Source organism: Nematolebias whitei, chromosome 12 (assembly GCF_014905685.2).
Source record: "Nematolebias whitei isolate Nwh7 chromosome 12, NemWhi1, whole genome shotgun sequence".
NCBI lineage: Eukaryota > Metazoa > Chordata > Actinopteri > Cyprinodontiformes > Rivulidae > Nematolebias > Nematolebias whitei.
Window position 1 is genome coordinate 34,612,471 of NC_056509.1, and position 15,055 is coordinate 34,627,525.

General features: G+C 39.9%; 1 protein-coding gene across 1 annotated transcript in view; it reads right to left on the bottom strand.

Moving 5' to 3' along the window:
- Positions 1-257: 257 nt before the first annotated feature.
- sash1a (SAM and SH3 domain containing 1a) overlaps positions 258-15,055 on the bottom strand; it is a 210,113-nt gene continuing 195,315 nt past the window's right edge. The window contains exons 11-20 of the mRNA XM_037685867.1: positions 14,350-14,424; positions 13,969-14,112; positions 12,195-12,327; positions 11,394-11,563; positions 9,663-9,872; positions 7,309-7,459; positions 6,340-6,468; positions 2,990-4,029; positions 1,316-1,447; positions 258-1,063 (exon numbers count right to left, since the gene is read on the bottom strand). Of these exons, the coding sequence (XP_037541795.1) occupies positions 803-1,063; positions 1,316-1,447; positions 2,990-4,029; positions 6,340-6,468; positions 7,309-7,459; positions 9,663-9,872; positions 11,394-11,563; positions 12,195-12,327; positions 13,969-14,112; positions 14,350-14,424 (2,445 nt within the window). The 3' untranslated portion in view covers positions 258-802. The remainder of the gene's footprint in view (positions 1,064-1,315; positions 1,448-2,989; positions 4,030-6,339; positions 6,469-7,308; positions 7,460-9,662; positions 9,873-11,393; positions 11,564-12,194; positions 12,328-13,968; positions 14,113-14,349; positions 14,425-15,055) is intronic.

Here is a 15,055-nt window from a genome sequence, read left to right on the forward strand (position 1 = left end):
ATTGTGATTACTACAGCCAAAAAACCAAAAGGTTTCAGTAAGACTCTTGATGCTAGAGTCCATCATAGATCGATAGATTGCAGGAAAAAAGATGTAGGCTACAGTAAAATGTGAAATACAGAGGAACAATGTCAACAGTTTTGTCTAAGAAATGACTGAGAGCTGGCCTTCAAAAAGGCTGTAACATTCAATATGCAAACACAACTTTTATCATATAGATCATTTGAAAATTAGGATGTGCTTAATGCTATAATACAGAAAAATGATACAAAAAGGTCACCTGTTATCCAATGTTTAGAGTGGCTTACTTTATTAAAAGTCCAGATTTTGTTTTCAGATTATGCTGCCTTGCCACGAAAGATGAAAACATTTCGCTACCAGAATACGTAAGAACCAAACCATCTTTCTGGATCAAAAAAAATTATAATAAATCAACACATTGATCCTACAAAAGAGTGTGCTATCATCCTTAAAGGCAAGTCCAAGTCTTTATTTGAAGACTTTGCAGGTGTCATCTGAATGGAAGCCATCCAACAGTGTCAGTCTTATTTGTCATTTAAAGGCATCTGATATATTATCTTGGCTGTTAGGAAAAACTCCTTAATGCCGTAAACATTTAAGAAAGGGCAAAGTGTCAAAGCGAGAAGGTCGCAGAGCTAGTTAGCTCATCGTAAGTGTTTTGACATGTGCAGTAAAGGAAGTATTATAGCGATGTGGTCACAACTGTGGACTTTCAGTTCTGTGGCCATCCTCCTGGTCAAGTTAAAATGAGATGGTACAGACTAATCAGTAGATTTCAAGCTTAAGATCGCATCTCCCTGTGTGCATCGACTGATCTGGCCTCACTGATCAGGCGACGGGCGTGTCTTTCATCCCGCACCCCAGCCTCCCACACACTGCTCTCTGTTAACAAGGCCACGCGACTCAATGTATCAATGCCTGCCGCTGCCAGAGACGAGGCGTACATGGGCAGGCCAATGGAGATGAGCCAATCAGACACAGTGCTGATGTTACTGATGGGTGAAGGCTTTCGGCACATCTCTGTCAAACCACCAGAGGGGATCTAAGCGACACAAAGGGAGAGGAACACATCAGATATAAACTTACAATCATATTAGACTACCTAGCAATTGCACTTATTTTTTCTTGTTCAACAAGTCCCGCATTCTCACATAAAAGTAAATTAGCACTGAAAATAAGCTACAAAGCTGCTGGCATGAAAGTACTCTATAAAAGCCTAGCACTAATAAATTTAATAAGAAATTGTAAGATTTCCCCAATGTTATTTTTTTTCTAAAAATGTCTGTTGCCTTACAGCCATGCGGTGTTGTTTACGAAGTTCTTTAACTCTGAGCTGGTCCATTGTGGAGGCCACATCTTTGGCAGGCTGCTCCAAGTCCTCGGAGTAACGCTGTATCAGTGCCTGAGGGACGCCATATCGGCCGTGCTGATCGTGGAAAAAGTGGAGAGAGACAAGTTTGTTATGAATGAACGGGGAAATGGAAACATTCAAACCACACATATCGAGATTTCATTGAAGGAATAACATGTGAAACACCATGGTCCACACAAGTGGGCTGTAAACAAACAGAAAAAGGGATTTATATTATGCATACTGATTAATGACATGTGCTTTTAAACCACTTCCAGTCTGGTTTTAGAGTACATTATAGTATAGAAACTGCATGTGTCAAATTGAACAATGACCTACTAACAAGTGCTGATAAGAGAAGAAGTCTTCATTTATGTCCTTACAGACCCGAGTGATGCTTTTGCTACAGTTAATTACAACATTGTCCACAACTATAGGTTGCTGTTAAGAACTCAGCTCTGAATTTATTTAATTTATTTGATAGCTCTCAAACAGAACCTTTATAATGATGCATCCTTAATAGCTTAGTTGAGCTGTGGTGTTCCTCATAGATTAGTACTTGACCCCCTGCTATTCCTCTCAGTTCATTCAAAGCCACAGTGTACATGATTATTTCTATGCTGATGACACTCAGCTGTACCTGCCCACTTTTACGTGAGTCTCCAGAATATTAGATCTTTATCTGCCTTCAAAACCAAACTTTCCTCTTTGTGATAGTCTTCAATCACATCTGACATTTATTGAATAACAGACTAAACTGTCCTTGCCCAGTCATGTGGAGTGCTTTGCACCTTTTACAAAAAGTGTTACAGAAAAGATTTTTTGTTTGAAAATCAAAAACAAAATTTACAGGAAAATATAGTAAATGTCCAAAAAATACCTAAATAAATCACCACACTACAGCAAAAACATGCCTCTCAAGTTTTAAGCAGAGCTTTTCTGTGGTTTCAGGCACTTTTTCGCACCTCATCCTTTTGAGTGTGTTGTTTTCCTACTAGTCTTAGGGGCTCCACCATATTTCAGAGGCTGAGCCTGGGGTCTGATAAGTGCCAGAAGTTTTTATGACCCCGTCTGCCTTCAGTAAGATTTAGCCTATAAACTTAACAATCTGAACCGCATCAGAGTGAGACTGAAGCCACAGTCTTTTCCTCTCCGGCTCAAAGCAGCATTATTTATTATTGTACTAAACACACAAACACCTCCTCACCCCAACATGTTCACACAAAAAGAAGCACACAAGTTCTATTTGGGCATTTTTTTTAAACTGTCTGAAGAGTTCTGAAGTGAGCTGTTATTTTATTGGTCTCAGCAAAGAACAATTTGGACCCAAGTAAAAGTCAAATTATGACTGAGTTAAGTTAGGCATGTCACACAACTAAAGGGCTAAAGAAGTATGACGCCAAACAAGTTAGCCAAGAAGTGTCTTGGACTTTTCATAGTAATTGTGGAAAATATGACTTGAAATGTTTCAGTTGTGTGCCAACAACAAAGTGGTTCTTTTTAAACTGAGCTTTCCACTGTACCACTTTGCTAAAGTTTAGAAAAATGTTATGAAAAGACCAACTACTGAAAGATGATGTTCTTGTCTTCTTATGTTTCCATTGAAGCATTGCTAACCTTGTCAGAGTAAGGTTCCTCAGTCAGATTGATGCCCTCAGCCAGCAGCCGTTGTTCCAGCAGGGTGTGCAGATCAGGACTCATCTTGGTGTGGGAAAGCTTCCTCGTGACAGCCATTTTACCTCCAAGATCAGACAACCATGGAGGATGTACTGCTGGTGCTGTGTCTGATTCTTCACCTATGGATGACGCCAAAGAAGGGGCACATGGACTCACTGGCGTACTCATAGTCTTGGCAGGTAGAGCAGGGGCACTGAGTATGGGGCTAGGGCTGCAGCTGCGAATTATGGGGCTGCTTGGTTGGGAACGGTTAATGGAGTGTGTTGGGGAGGCCGTGGGCGATGGCGAGGAAGACAAGGATAGAGATGGATGACGTATACCATTTACTAGTCTTTCTTTAGATTTCTTGGCAGGAACGGGAGGAGGGATGGGAGGCTTTTTGGTATGAGTCAGGATGACCCTCTCCCCACTTGCACTAGAATCAGGAGGACTTGGAGTGGGACTTGAGAAAGGTTGAGCAAGGTTGGAGGACTGGATTATGGGACATGAAGAACGCAACGAAAGTTGAGAGGGTATGGGTGGTCTATCAGCTCTCCCTTTAGGGCTTACTGTTGGAGTCACATTTTTAACTGGAGAACGTTCCTCCCTAAACACCTTGATGGGACTGTTGTTTCCCGATCTGGGTATGGGTTTGAGCACAAGCCTCAGATCATCTCGTTTCTGCTCCAAGTTCTGCTCCCAGTTCAGATCTCCAAGAGAGTGGGAACGTTTCCAGGGTCCAGTGGGTGGTGGGAGACCATCAAGCTCCTCACAACTGCGGCTGGCAGGGATAGGGGACTGTCTTTGGGCTTTTCGTAGCCCCCGAAAGTTGAAGCCCTTCAGGGAAGGCTTAACAAAGAAGCCTTTGGGGAACTTTGTGCGCTGGTTTTGACCATTATGTTGAAAAGCGTCTGAAGAGAAGGTCAGGGGCAGCGTTGGGTAGTCTGGAGACTGCTGTCCTGCTGGTGAACGACTGGAACGAGAAGCTTTTCTGTTCTTACCTGCAAAATACAAGGCCTCTCTTAGAATTGAGACGTGAAAACTTTTATACTCATGTAAAAACAGACTAACAGAAATATTATTTTATTAATCATGGGAAGAACTCAGATTTGTTCATGACTGCTCTTTGTCTTTTTTTCCCCACTTTCAAGTTTTCTCATTATTAGTTATGTCTGCATTCATTGGCAGAATAAGTGTAAGAAAAAAATAATATGCACAACACAAATACCTTAAATCAGTGGAAGTAAGCTGACTGCACAAATTATATAATTTGCTATAACCTTTGGAAAAATATGGTTGCAGTTCTGTTAAAAGAATGCTGCTGATGAGACGATCCAAATCAGACATACAGTATTTACGAAATAATAAATGCTTGAGTGCCACAGGATAAACATTATGGTCCATGGTTTGAACGGCAGATTTGCTGTTGCCAAAGTAGCAATTCCACAAAAAGACATCTGGATGAAATGCCTTAGAAAACAAAACAGAACAAAAAGATGAAGAACTTACCATCTATCCTTCAGCTTAAGAGCAAAATGAATGGATGGATGAAATGGAGGAGAGCCACATAGTGTGGCCTGCCAAAGACTAAATAGTGGTATGAAAGTTTTAAGGTCAACAGCTGTTTGGCCAAATGCTTTAAGCAGCTCCCAGATGTATCAAAGTATTTGATACAATCGTTTAGGTACATTAACAGAGTTAATCATTTCAGAGATCCAACAAATGAATCTAAATTCACAGCTAGGCAGTGAGTTTGGTCTCAGTTTGAGACATAAAGTTAAGAGACAAGTCTTGCTTCAAATTTTAAAAAGCGAAATAAGAAGAGTGGATGTAGTGATTTCACAACTTCAGTTTAAAAACGTATTTTACTAAAATGTATATTGTAAAATCAGACAAACTTATCATTACCTAATTGTGTTTACTTATAACGGTAGGAGTTATTTTAACAGCCATTTGAAATAGAAATGAAACGTTAGATAAAGAAAGATTTGTTGAATAAAGTGCAGATGTTCAGGGCTCCACAGTAATGTTTTAAAGGAAAAAAAGTTTTGATATGTGCAATAATTAAAAACATCTAAATCAACTCTCTAAACCAATAAGTATAAGTTAAAACGATCCATTTGTACAGACCGAAGAGCTGTGGAACCCTGAATTTGCAAAAAGAAATACCTACATGTTAGACAGCGACTATAAGAACAGTTGAGTGGCATGGAAGAAAAAATAAAAATAAAAAAAGACAAAACAAAACCAAAAAGAAATGAAGCAGCACCAGAGCCTCTTATTATTTAAGAGAAATCATTTTATTGCACTTTTTTAAAATTTCTTCTGCGGCAGATGGTACGCTTTATTTGGTGCACCTGAATGCCACATGTTACACATGACGGAAAAACCAGCAGTTACACTGGGACCATACAGAGACAGGAACGAGACAAAGTAGATATTTATGAGTTATGAAGCCATTAAAAGAAAGTGGAAAAAGATGGCGTATGCAGAGACACAGACGTCTCAAGAGAAGCATGAAAAAATAAAACAATACATAAGACAGTAGGGTTTTAGTAGATTTAAAACTTAAACTATCAGGTGAAACTATTTTCATCCACACCACTTTAGGCACATACTGTGATTGTGCAATGTATTATTCAATATAAACGCATGAAAAGTGACATCGTAGTGAAATCGTAGCAATGTACTGCTTCCTGACTTGTATATTTGCTTCTAAGCCTACGGAATCACCACTGCAAGAAAACACAGGTGTTCACTGACATCATTATGCTCTGGAAATGTTTCTTTCTTGATGCCACATTCTGAAAAACCTCAACAGAAGTATTCTATAAGCTCACATTCATCTTCCTGACATCCATCTGTGGGCCTTGAAGCCACAGCTGGGTTAGCAGGGAATACGTGTCCACAACTGGGCAGCGAGCTTGTTCTTGTTAGAACAGTTCTGCGCACCGGGGCAAGTCTCTCCCTCCGTCTTCCCAACATTGAGGGGTGGATTAGTAGTCTGGAGCCTGGCTCCCTCTCAGCTACAAGTGGACTTTGGCACTGAGGGCACAGAATGCCTAAAGGATGGAAAGAGTAGTGGGAAAAAAAGTGGAGTGAAAGCAAAGTTAAAGGGGCGTCTTGTTTGAAGCACCACGGAGGAAGATATGGCAAAAAGAGAGTTGCTGATGCTGATTGGAAGGAGCATGATGGGTAAAAGCAAGCACAGGAGTTGAAGGAGTGATATAAGGACTAAAGTAGAGATTAAGTAAATCCCATTTGTTTTATCGTGGGGGAGGAATGCTGTGACCAAGTGAAGCAATCATTACCGTTTTCCAAATTCTCATTGCTTTCGTAGCACCCAGAGTCCCTCGGGGAGTCACCCACCAGGCCTCGACCGTCGGACAGCAGCTTCTCCTGGGAACCCGAGAGACCAGAGCGCTCCGGATCACTGCTGCCTGCTCACAAATGAGACGGAAAGCACAAAATTAATCTTTTTTGAACTCGTTGGACTCATTGTACTTAGTTTAAATTAAAACAATTTAAAAAACTATTGTACAGTTGTATCCAAGACTAAAATATGTACATGTATACTTTCCAAACTCAGATTTTCAAGTTTCTGTCAAATTTTCAGCCACGTCACAAGAGTCTGTTATTTTTAGTTTAGTTTGTTTCCAGTTTTATAGCTGAAATACTTGTTTGTCACAGAATTTGTGTGCAATGATACCAGCACGGCAGCACGGTGGCGCAACTTGTAGAGCTGCTGCCTCTCAGCGAGCAGGTCCCTGGTTCAAACCCCTGTGCAGGGGCCTTTCTGGGTGGAGTTTGCATGTTCTCTCCGTGCATGCGTGGGTTTTCTCCGGGTGCTCCGGTTTCCTCCCACAGTCCAAAAACATGCATGTTAGGCTGATTGGTAACTCTAAATTGTCCCTAGGTGTGAGTGAGAGAGTGAATGGTTGTTTGTCTCGTTTGTCTCTATGTGGCTCTGTGATGGACTTGCGACCCGTCCAGGGTGTACCCCGCCCCTCGCACAGTGATTGCTGGACATGGGCACCAGCGACCCCCGTGACCCAAAATGGAATAAGCGGGTAAAGATAATGGATGGATGGATGGATGGATGATACCAGCACTATTTGCATTAAGGGATAAAGGCTTTAAAATGTGGGGAAAACTGTCTTAAACTCAATATCAATGAGCAATGTTGTTTTATTTTTTTCCACACTTAAAGGTTCACCATTGACTGATTTCATAATTCTCTGTAAAATGCAAAGATCTTCAGTGCTTTTGGGCCTACTTACTGTCATACTCCTGTAGCAGCTCTACAGCAGTGAGCAGAACCGCTCTGTGTTGAGGATCTCTGATGTTCAGCTCATCCAGGTCTTCTTCTTCAAGCAGCTTGAACGTGTCCAAGTCCTCGTACCCGTTGAACAAGAAAGTGGGCATGTGCTCCTGTGATACAGAAATGATCTTTAAAGCTTCTTTTGAGGAAATCTCAGTCATCTAAATGTAAAAAAATACATATTTTTAGATCCTAAATGGCAAAAGGAAGTTGGAAAAATTAAAGAACAAAATTAAATGTGAGAGGACACCAAGGGTTGACAGAAGAGCATCAAAGAGACCCTCAACCACAGAAGACAACGTGGTGTACTGAAACACACAGCCAGGCATCTGAGACATAGGAGATGACAGGACAAATAGTTTGATACACCCTGTTTGTGAGAACAATCAGCTGGCATCACTACTCATAACTGCCTCTACTTTTGTTCTACAATAGTGTGACCAAAACATTCAGCAGACCTTAAATTACGTATAATGGCAGCACACAGAGGAGTGAACTGTACATCTACGAGCTATTTCTGCTGGATGAGGCAGGACTAAACAAAGGACCACCAACAAGCACACACACAAGCAGCAAGGTCTTCTCACTCTGATTTTGGGCACTTTTATACTGTGTGTGTATATATATATATATATATATATATATGTATATTAGGAATGTGCGATATGGCATAAAATTTATATCACGATATGTATTGTGAAGGGTGGCGATAACGATATATATCGCAATATGTTTTTAGTATAAAACTTGCTAAAAAAAAGCATAGGGTGTCCTTTTGCCATTAAATGTTTTGAATTAAGAAAATTCCACTACTAGGTTCAGAGAGCTTTTAAATAATAAACAAATCAAGTATTAGGCACCTTTCTTGTAGTGCAAAACAGTGCAAAAGATATCAAATGTAGTTTTAGCCATATATTTTAAACAAAAAAATATGTTAACTCTTAAGAGTTTCCAGTCTTACTTAAGAAATGAACAACAACAGAACAGCTTTTTACACTGAAACACTTCATCCTCCAACCCTCTAGTGGGCGTCTCCTTCAGCTTTAATGGAGAGCTGACACAAAATGAGTCTGTGGCTTTGACCAGAGTGTCTCGCAGTAAAATCACACAACACAGCGTTCTACTCACAGATCAGACAGCAGGTTTCTCTAAAGCTGACCAATGCTTACTTTAACTTACTATGGGAAAAAAAAAAAAAAAAACTTTCGATGGAACACAGCGTGTTGCGCATGCGTCAGAATACGGCAACGCTACGGCAAGCCGGCTGTAGTCAGCTTGTAGCTTCGCCACTTAGCTCTCGAAGAAAAAGCTTTAACGCCACTTGCGCACAGTCTTCAGCTCAAAAAAAGTAACGATTAAATCTGACAGCTCTGATTTTACACTTGAACACCACTTATGCACAGTTTTCAACAAAAAAAAAAAGTACCGATTAAAGTGACAACTCTGATTTTACTTCAGACACAGCATTACTGCGGTTAGCCGGTAGAAGACAGATCTCTATCGTAGGCTAAATTTTTATCGTTTCTACCATATACTGTATATATCACGCATTCCTAGTGTATATATATATATATATATATATATATATATATATATATATATTACATCTTAAAGGACACGTGTCACCCTGAACATGATCTGTTTGAACAGTTACCATCAGGGAAAAGGTATAGATCAACCAAGAGAAGAACAAACAGATTCCACCAAGAATCCTCATTTTTCAAACTATATACATATGAAACAGCAATTTAAATATAAAAAATACACAGTCAACGCAAAAATAAAATTCAAAGTTTCTTTGCTTGTGTTTAGTCTATCTTGATACATCCCCCACCCCCCAGATGCACTTGGATCAAGCAGATTCACAGCTCTGCACTACTCATTATTCTGTAACTCCACTAAAGAGTTGGCCAGAGATAAAAACAGACAACCCACAGGAAGTCTCCATGTCTATATGGGGAAGTGAAGCCTGTCAGCTGCCTCAGTGGGAGGAGATGACAGCTTACAGTCATGTGTAGGTTTTGATGAAAAGACCTAAGCTTTTTGAAGGGGTAGGGCTGTCACAATGGGGGTGTTAATGTTTGCGCGTTAGTGTCAAATCAAGCATCCTAAGCCGTGCAGCCTGTAATTGGCTACACTATATTTGTCTCTGTGTGACTTTAAAAAAATTGGATGTTCTCTTTCCTTTAATGAGCAATAAACTGATTTTTGAGCTCGTTTAATGCTTGAATTGTTCTGAAAGCATATGCCAAAAACAACTTGTATTAAATACTAGATAATGGAGCCTGTGATCCACTGCTCCTGGTACCCCACCTTCAGGTTTATCCGCTCCAGCAGCTCCTCCACTGATGTGGGCTTGGGCGGTCGGCCCTTTCTCCTCCTCCTCACGGGCCTCTTGGGCTTCTCCTCTTCCTCACTCAGGACATCCACATAGATGAATTTGAAGGTGCCCACTTTGTTGTTGAGCAGGCCCATCCACGTTCCCATGGGGGGCTTACTGATGATGTCGATCACATCTCCTCGCTGGAGAAACAGGTAGAAAGGATTAACAGTGTTACCAGACAGAAGCATTCTGAACATGACTGTATGTTGTTAAAACAGTTAATCAACCAACATCAAGTGTCTCCTAAACTGTTGATGTTAGATTTGGTTCAGCTTTGAATCGACTGGGTAAATAAATATGGAAGAGGAATTTGACAACAATGCACAATTGCATTATCTCTGCAAGTCGCTCTCCCTCCCTCATTGGCTCATTGCCTTTTTGTTGGACCGGTCACATCAATGTACGGTGGCCCTAAGGTGTAAATGAAGAACATTTGAAAAAACAGAACTACATTTGAAAAAACACAACAACATTTGAAAAAACGGAATTACAATAGGCCAAAGCAGAAGTGGCCGGAATCACATTTGATAAAACGGAATCACATTTGAAAAAAGCAAATTACATTTGGAAAAAACAGAATTATATTAAGCCAAACCGGAAGTGGTGTTTTTTTGGTTTTTTTGTGTGCATTTTTTTTTAAATTTACTTTATTAACATTAAACAGAACAACAGAACAATGTACAGTACACACACAATGGAGGTACGGATAGCAGGTTAGCCTTTAGCCTGTAGGAATGGAGCACTATGTTTTGTTCAAACTCTAACCCTAACCCTAATCCTGATGAGTTTTTCCAGCATCATATCTTCGTCTTTAAGCTTGAACAAAACATAGCTCTCCATTTCTACCGGTTAAAGGCTAGCTTGCTATCTGTGCCTCTGTTGTGTGTGTGTGTACTGTACATTGTTCTGTTGTTCTGTTTACTGTTGTTAATAAAGTAAAAAAAAAAAAACACACACAAAAAAACAAAACAAACACCACTTCCAGTTTGACAATGTAATTCAATTTTTTCAAATGTGATTCAGTGTTTTTCAAATGTAATTCCGTTTTTTTTCTCCCAAATATGATTCCAGCAACTTCCGCTTCTGCCACTTCCACTTTGGCTTAATGCAATTCAGTTTTTTCAAATGTAATTTTGTTTTATCAAATATGATTCCGGCAACTTCTGCTTTGGCCACTTCCGCTTTGGCTTAATGCAATTCTGTTTTTTCAAACGCAATTCCTTTTTTTCAGATATTGTTCATTTACACCTTAGGACCCCCGTATGAATGAAGTGAAGATGCAAACCAAAGTTACCAAAAGTTCTCTCATGTGGAACAGACTAACAAACAACCCTCGTGGGAAGAGTGATTTGCATGTGAGCTCAGCTTGCTTAAACAGAACAACTCACTGCACTTTTAAAGCTAGTAATCAGAACTTTTAATTTGATTTGATCAAGCTTATGAATGAAAAGTGAAATGTCTTTAAAAAAACAGAAGTCCAGTGACCTTTAGAAATACATAAATAAGTAGTTAGACCTCGTAGCATCACCTGGACTGATAATCCACACAAATGTCCCTCAGTCGTTTTAATTTCAGTTTAATTTTGTTATCAAGTCAAAAAAATGAAATGGTTGTAAGAGTTACAATGTGGTGTGACTCTGGCTGTTAAATAAAGGCCGTACCTTCAGTTTGAGAGAGTCGGTATCGTAGGGGCTGGGAGTGAAGTCCGTATGGACTCGTGCCCGGCCGCAGAACGGTCCTCTATAAGGCGGCTCTTCATCGTCTCCGTCCTCTGACTTCACACTCTCCCTGTTGCTGGCTGATGAGTCAGTGGTGCTCACTGTCTGACCACCTGGACACAGAAAGGACATTTAGATAAACTTTAAAATGAATCAGTCATTTTCCATTTAAAAGAGGCAGGAAAAACTGTGGTTTAGCACTCGTACTCCACATAAACACCACCTAAATAGTCTACAAAACTTCTCTTTGTGGTTACAGTATAATAAAATGCATGTCTCTGGGTGCTTTAAATCACAATAACTAGGTTTCTTTGTTAGACTTAAATTTTTTCCAGCATTTTCTTGCTTCTCAAGGCCATTTTCACTTTTGTACATGAGAGAATTGAAGAGGAAAGACGTTCCACCAAATAACTGCTGTACATATCTCTGTGTTTTGAAGTGTTTTAACAGCCCAAAGGAGGACTGAAGAGCACTTTTATCCACAAAACACAAAGAATGAAATAATACAATTAAATAACATGACCTGGGAATTTAAACACGGTTGATATTTCTACAAGATCACAGCATGATTTAGAGCATGAGAGTCATGCTCTGTTTGGCAAACACCAGTTGATACCAACGCCATCTAGTGTTACATCTTCAGATTGAACAGAAGTAGATACATTACAAATATTTCTCTGCTTTAAAACAGGAAAGTTTTCATATCAGAAAGTTACTTCTCTAAAAAATAAAGAGGTTTCCTACTCATTGAGCTCTGTCCGCTGAGTGAACTCCGCAGGCTTTCCACCGAGCCTCCGGCTTTAAGCTTAGGTTTCTCCAAGGAGTCGGTGTCTGGCAGAGGTGACTGCGGGGATCCAGGGGCCCCATCAGGACTGGACTAAAAGATGAGAATAAAGTGAGAGAAAAAAAAAGTGAGAAATGAAGTTGATAAAACAGTATATTTTAATCCTCGCACTCAGAACGTATAAAAAGCAAAAAACGGAATCATGAACAATCAAAGTTCATGCTCAATAATCCAGGTAAAAAAAATCCAACCAATCCAAGTTAAGTCAGGTCCTCTGGATGGTTTCTTTTTGTTGTTGTTGTTGAAATGTTTCATCCTTCATCCAAAGGACTTCATCAGAATGAGGAGCTACAACAAACTCAGTTCCATAAGTGGCTTACTCACATATTGGGCCAACCAGTTTGATGGTGCTCAGATAGTTTCTGGAGTCCGCTCTCTCCTGTGTCGACTCCACCGAGGCAGTCATAGCCAAAGTGGTAAAAAAAAAAAAAAAAAAATCAAAGTTCATGCTCAAAAATCCAGGTTAAAAAAAACTTGGATTTAGATTTTTTTTTTTACCTGGATTATTGAGCATGAACTTTGATGTTTTGAACCACTTTGGCACTGGCTGCCTCAGAGGAGTCGACAGGGGGAGACGACAGACTCCAGAAACCATCTTATCACCAGCAGACTGGTTGGCCCACTATGTGAGTAAGCCACTTATGGGACTGAGTTTATTGTGGCTACTCGGACTGATGAAGTCCTTTGGATGAAGGACAAAACATTTCAACAAAAAAAAAAAAAACATCCAGAGGACCTGACTTAACTTTGTTGCACAAACAACCAGGATTTTTTTTTTTCAGAGTAGACATCCTGCTCAGTATTTATGAATATATATTTTTTTATTTGGCTAAAATATTATTCAGGATGCAAAACAAATAATATAAGCCGATGGTCTGTTAATATTTGATGTCCATTGGCATGACATTCAATCATTTCCATCCATCCATTATCTTTAACCTGCTTCTTCCTTTTCAGGTTGCGGGGGTTACTGGTGTCCATGTCCAGATATCACTGTGCGAGAGGCGGGGTCTGCACAATCATTTACTGTACAAGTTCAAATGATCCACTAGATGGCACTGTGGAGTCACTTAAACATCTTCACCGTTTGACCCGTTAGATGAAACAACTGTCAGCCAAATATTGCGTATAAACACATTTTCAACATTAGTCAGTCTACACGCAGTATTCGTCCTCTATTTTAAAACATGGAAGGAAAAAAACTGCATTTTCGTTACAGTTCAAGAGAACCCCATTTAAAAGACACAAATTATCCCATTCAGTCATATTTTCAAAACTTTTATTTTTTTAGGCTTTCTGCTTCCTACAATAGGAGGAAGCCCGAGGGACAATTACATCACTGTGAGCTCAACATGAAGCACACACTCCACCCAACTACAGGTCCAAGAAAAGAAGTGGGAGAACATGTTTAAAGAACCAGTGTTTGCTCTGTAACTAACACAAATACCCCCACCCACTCAGACATGTGTTTTATACTAAAAAATATTAAGCGTCTGCTTGACAGTTTACAGGCGGATCGCAGCAAACCATGTCTTCTCAGCTCCTTTTTAAATAAAGTTGTGCTTCAACTGTTTTTACTGTTTGAGTGAAGCTTCAAGCTCCTAAAATAGGAGACAGCATTAAATGCCATCTGAAGTTTCCACAAATAACGCCTTCAGAAAGCGTCCATCTAACCTGCTCAGACAGAGAGCTGCTGTATTTCTTCGACATGCGTTTCCTCATCGTCTCCTTCACGGACTTGACTTTCTTGCCTAGCGAGATCCTCGATGCGGTGGGAGATTTGACCACCTCTCTGTAAATCGCCTCCTGTTCTTTGTTCTGCAAAATTGAGAATGGGAGAAAGAAGCAAGTTGAGTCTCGGATCGAGACGAGGGACACGGCACAAAAAAAAAGGCAGGAGAGACAATGGGAAATGGTTCAGAAGCAGGTAGAATCAAAGGACACTGAGCGAATAAGTAAATAAATAATTAATTAAATGCTGATTTTGTGTGACAGTAAGAATCCAGGTTGTGCTACTCAAAGTCTTGTGTACTTCAGCAGGCTCCCAGCACTTACATTAGCCTCGGAGCACGTGTTGACCACATGGAGAGAACGGTTGGACAGGTCAAATCCCCCGAAACTGCATGTTCTCTGCAGGGGGAGCCAAAACACAAGTAAGTGAGTCACACTAAGAAGATCAAGTTAAAAAAGCCTTCCCGCCCACCCACCAGCTCTACTCACAATGACTCATGCTTGGCATAACGCAGGCAACGGTCTAATTAATGTATGGTTGTATGGTCTACACATATGTGGTGGCATGATGTCATATGGGATTGTGGGCAGCCAACAGACATGATGTAACAAACTTATTACATGAGCTCCTTTATAACAAGTGTGATACAGCATAGTCCATACGAGTTGTTATACTGTTGACTCATTATGGGCTGTAAAACTTGGCCTATATAACTTTGATTGAAGATGCAACTTGAATTTGTATTTTGTTGTTTGGATTGTACATATACCTGACTGTAAATATTTTTAGAAACCACTGTGATCAATATAAGCATGTGACTTTAAGATCAGGAGCCCCTCCTTTTTATTTCTTCTTCTGCTTGTTTGCGCTCCTTACACCATCCCCTTTTGTACGTGTCCTACAAAAAGGTGGGTGTTGTCTATTTTTCATCTAAATTAATCCTGTTTATTCATACATTTATTAAGTGCATTTTTGCTATCACTAATGTAATATATATATATATATATATATATATATATATATATATAT